At 37.1% G+C, this 5,318-nt stretch overlaps 1 protein-coding gene across 1 annotated transcript in view; it reads right to left on the bottom strand.

Annotated features, from left to right (window-relative positions):
- Positions 1-5,318, bottom strand: part of ELF2 (E74 like ETS transcription factor 2) — a 29,226-nt gene that overhangs the window by 7,983 nt on the left and 15,925 nt on the right. Inside the window, exons 3-4 of the mRNA XM_023519284.1 lie at positions 2,043-2,060; positions 1,282-1,437 (exon numbers count right to left, since the gene is read on the bottom strand). Coding sequence (XP_023375052.1) covers positions 1,282-1,437; positions 2,043-2,060 — 174 coding nt within the window. The remainder of the gene's footprint in view (positions 1-1,281; positions 1,438-2,042; positions 2,061-5,318) is intronic.

Below are 5,318 nucleotides of genomic sequence, written 5' to 3'. Positions count from 1 at the left end.
AAAAAAAAAAAAGACTATATATTTACAGATTAGCTTTCTAATATTCACCAGTACTATGTAAGTTAAAGTTTTTGGTGTAAATTAAAAGGTTAAACCCCTGAACATGTCAGGAATATGAAATGACCAGGAAATTAGAAAATGATAAGGAAATAAGAAAAATATCCTAAATCTTTCCCAAACCGAGTCCTCAGTTCCTGAGTAAATATTCAATGTAACTATTTTTGTTTTGTTGTCTAAATGAATACCAAATTTCTTATATGTAAGTCAGACGGCATGCTAAGAAAGGAATACATTTGAATATATTAACATAAAATTTATCCAATCATTGAACATTGGTCTGAAAACATTTATTCACTGAAGTGATAAATTTTTAGTCATCAGATTGTCAGACAGAACACATCTAAAGCCAACACTGAAACATTACTTTGAATAATTTTTACCCAATAACTTAAGAAAGAACAGAATGGGGGAGGCTTGTTGCTATTTTTATTGCAACAAAGACATACAAATTCTAAAGCAAAAACACTGTTAAGTTTGTTCTGTCCTGTGACTGACATGACTGAAATTTGTCAATTGGAAAATTAAATCCCACTTGCTTTAAATTTTTGCATTGCTTCTAAACAGTTAAATTATGTAACAGAAACAAGTCTTAATTATAAACCTCTTTCAATTGTAAGTGGCTCTATGTGAAGATGAGCACTATTATTCATATACGCAACCCCTAAAGCAACATCTCCTAAGAAAGATGTGCATCAGATTGTCCTTAAGACTTTTTTCTGAAATATAAATGCCTATAGAATATAAATGGCTATAGAAGCTCTGTGGAGTAGGTACTGGAGCTAAATATTTTGATGAAGCTTCCAGGTGATACTGAAACATCTTTTATAGAACTACTATCAGAGACAATACTCCCATATGTGCATGTACTAGAAATAATTTTCTTTTCTTTTCTTTTTAGAGACAGTCTCACTTTGTCACCCTCAGTTAGAGTGCCATGGCGTCACAGCTCACAGCAACCTCCACCCCTTGGGCTTAGGCGATTCTCTTGCCTCAGCCTCCTGAGTAGCTGAGAATATAGGCACCAGCCATAGCGCCTGGCTATTATTTTTGCTGCAGTTTGGCCGAAGCCAGGTTCAAACTGGCCACCTTCAGTACGTGAGGCCAGCGCCCTACTCACTGTGGCACAGGCACCGCCCTAGAAATAATTTTCTTACAAATGTAAAAATGTCGCCTGACTGAAATAAAATCATCTCACCTCCAAAACAGCCCTCCCCAAATTACCTTTTCCTTCTCTGGGTTTCTTCTTTATACCTAACTCAGGAGACCCATTGGAAATTGGTGATTGCTGGGTCTTTGGTTTTCGGCCAACTGAAAAAATAAGATACAGAAACCGTACACTGAAAATAGGAAAAATAACAGAAGCAGGATTAACAGACTCTATTCTGATAACACATTATGCATTAAACTGGACACTACTTTGTGGATTAATATACTCAGCGTATTTGATAAGTTGCTTTTAAAAGGAGCATCAGGCTAGGCTCATGCCTATAACACTAACACTCTGGGAGGCTGAGGCAGGAGGATTACTTGAGCTCAGGTGTTTTAAGACCAGCCTGGGCAACATAGCAAAATCTTGTCTCTTAAAAATTAGCCAGGCATGAGTAGCACAGTGACATGCACTTTTAGTCCTAGTGACATGGGGTCTGAGGCAGGAAAACTGCTTGAGTCCAGGAGCTGGAGATAACAACAAGCTACGACAGAGCCATTGCACTCCAGCCTGGGTGACAGAATGATACCTCATCTCTTTTTAAAAATAAATAAGTAACTTTTTAAAAAAGGAGCATTAAAACCATTTCTTCAATTTTAGACTATAGCCATTAGTTGGTAGTAACCTTAATGTGCAACACAAGGTAGGTACTATTAATCTATTATTACATCGACAGAGCCTCAAATTGCTAACCATTTCCATTAATATAGCAACAGGAACAAATCCTAGTATAAACTTTTTTATTTTTTGTTCTACAGGATTGTTACCTACTTACTAAGGAGGATCTGGTAATCTATTTGAGAAACGCTTTGAGCTCTAATGAGGAAAAGAAAAATATTAAGCACATTTTATTGCACTGAGCCAGTTAATTCACTAGAATTTAATCATGAGTGTTCCAATTTTCCTATCTCAAATGCAGGTATAAAGCTAACAAAAAACTTCCAAATGATTATTTTGTATGTCTAATAAATGTTTGTAACCCTTCCCTTTTGTTTCTCACTTCTGATGTTAAGTCTCTCTCACAGTCGAGCATCCACAATGAATGAAAAAGCAAGGGTTATGCTTCTCTGCACTAAAGAGAGCCTATGTCTGAAATGAGTTCTCTTAAATCCTTAGCACAAATGGATGAATGCTGACAGATGAAGGAAAATCTCAAAGAAGAGGTTGGGAATATTTAAGAAAGCTGCATTTTCACATTAAACATACTATTACTGATTTGTGATTATCCTACACCTGAAATTTCGAATGTCATGCTATTCTTTCATTAGCAAAGATTAATTTAGCTCTTTATATAATTAATCTAAATAAAGTATCTTAACTACTATTTCAAAATGCACAGATATATTCTAGGATTTCATTCCGGTAATTCTAATTAATAAGATGTCTGCTTTGGCAAAAATTAACTGGCTTTTTTTTCTTTTTTTTGAGACAGAGTTTTATTATGTTGCCCTTGGTAGAGTGCCATGGCATCACAGCTCACAGCAACCTCAAATTCTTAGGCTTGAGTGATTCTCTTGCCTCCACCTCCCAAGTAGCTGGGACTACAGGGGCCTGCCACAACGCCTGGCTATTTTTTGTTGCAGCTGTCATTGTTGTTTAGCAGGCCCAGGCTGGGCTCAAACGCACCAGTCTCAGTTGCCTTACTCACTGAGCTACAGGTGCTGAGCCAAAAAAATTTAACTATTCTTAATAAAAAATCCTAACTGGTCTCCTTGTTAGAATATAGCTTCATTTCTCAAATAATATTTATGTGTACAAAAGCTAACATCTTCACCATCTCCTAAGTTGAAGCATGAAAACCTAACTTAATAGAAAAGTTGTCCCCCAAAGGCTTGATTTCTTTTCCTTTTTTTTTGAAGCCAGGATCTCACTCTATGACTCCAGCTTGAGTGCAGCTGCACCATCTACAATGTCAGATCCCTGGGTTCAAGTGATCCTCCTGCTTTAGCCTCCCACGTACCTGAAACTACTGGTGTATGCCAACAACACCCGCCTAATTTTCTATTTTTTGTAGAGACAGGGTCTCACTCTTGTTCAGGCTGGTCTTGAACTCTATCCTCAAGCAATCCTCCCACCTCAGCCTCCCAAGTTCTAGAATTACAGGCAGGAACCACTGTACCCAGCCTTAATTTATTTTCTTATAAAGCAGCATTTCCAAAATTATTTTTCTTAAGAAATTAAAAGAACATTCCTCAACAGGAAAGGGGATGGTATAGTCAAATTAACTTTTAGAACACCATATGCTATCTTCTCTGGAAATAGAAGGTGGCTCTGCTATTAAAAAATAACCTATTGGCTCGGTGCCTGTGGCTCAAGTGGCTAAGCCAGCCACATACACCTAAGGTGACGGGTTCAAATCCAGCCCGGGCCCGCCAAACAACAATGACGGCTGCAACCAAAAAGTAGCCAGGTGTGTAATGCCACAGCACTCTACCCAGGGGGACAACTTGAGGCTCTGTCTCCAAAAAAAAAAAAATTATCTATGTAGGCTCGGTGCCTGTGGCTCAAGCAGCTAAGGCACCAGCCACATACACCTGAGCTGGCAGGTTCACCTGGGCCCGACAAACAACAATGATGGCTGCATCCAAAAAATAGCCAGGCATTGTGGCAGGCACCTGTATTCCCAGCTACTTGGGAGACTGAGGCAAGAGAATCGCTTAAGCCCAGGAGTTGGAGGTTGCTGTAAGCTGTGATGCAATGGCAATCTACCCAGGGTGACAGCTTGAGGTGCTGTCTCAAAAAAAAAAAAATTAAAATAAAAAATAACCTAAGTTTCTATGTCTCCAATGTACATAATCACAAAAATATAAATAGTGGCACTCTGATTCTTTATTGTGTCCCTTATAGCAATGAGCACAGAATGGCTGTTATTTTTAAATGGTTATTCATTAAGAGCTTTCAGAGATCTTGCAGAAAACAGAGGTGGATGGCCAAAGAAAAAGAAAAGCTTTCCCAGAGACAAAATCAGTATTAAGTTGGCAAATTACTTTCCTGGTTTTTATCATATCACATCCTGGTTTGTATGTGACTCCTAATTTTCATGGTCTTTTCTATCTTCTTTTAAATCAAAAAATTTCTTAAGTATTTTATAACATCTCCTATTGGACACAACAGGCCTAGTGCTACAGAGAAAGTGGGTAAATAGGGCCATTTATACAAATGCCTTTGTCTTTAAACATTTATGCCAGAAAGTAATTCTTCACTAATAATTCTCTCATTCATGCCTCTCAAGATACGTATAATTTACATATATAGTATGTGAGATGGTACTCTGTCCTATTCTTCATTATCTCCCTTATAGCACTAAGTACAGAATGGTATATATCACAGCTATGTATTTAATGAATAAAAAGAAGATATCAGTATTTCTAATATACTTTCCATTTACAATTTCCTTTGATTTTTTTTTAGATGAGTACCCAATTACTTAGGATTTCATTTCTTTCAAATTTTACCTTTGAACAGGAATGAAGCTACTTACTGTCCATTTCTTCATGGTGTTAGCTATGTGCAAGAGTCTTGTGACTCGCCCATTATGATCAGGGAAGCAGAAATTTAACAGGAGTCAAAGAAGAAGTGGAAATGCTCTTTTCTTTACCCACCAGTAAGTTTATACCAATTAGAAGCCTCTACTGGCAGTATTAGTGCTTTAAAGCAGAAAGTAGGGGGAAGAAAATAGAGCTAATTAAAAAAAAAAAGATGGAATCTCACTGTGTTGCCCAAGCTGACACCTCAAACTCCTGGATCCAAGTAATCCTCCCTCTTCACCTTCCAAGTAGCTGAAACTACAGGCATGTCTGACTCTCTCTTTTATTTATAATGTCCAAAAAGAGGGAGAAGATAGGACTTTGTAAAATAGAGAAAATATAGAATAAAAATTTTAAGTAACTACCTATAAAAGGATCAGAAAGGTAGAAGAAAGGGTAAGACAATGTGCAGGGAATATGTAATCTGCCTTCTGTGTGTTTAACATCTTTTAAAATCTCATTTTCAGGCAAGTTCCTTCAGAACTTAAAAACTAACTCCTTAAAAAGTATGAGTATATATATAT

This window comes from Otolemur garnettii, unplaced genomic scaffold (genome assembly GCF_000181295.1).
Source record: "Otolemur garnettii isolate 467f Iridium unplaced genomic scaffold, OtoGar3 scaffold00169, whole genome shotgun sequence".
NCBI lineage: Eukaryota > Metazoa > Chordata > Mammalia > Primates > Galagidae > Otolemur > Otolemur garnettii.
The sequence above is the reverse complement of the archived record's forward strand: the minus strand, read 5'-3'. Positions and strand labels throughout refer to the sequence as shown.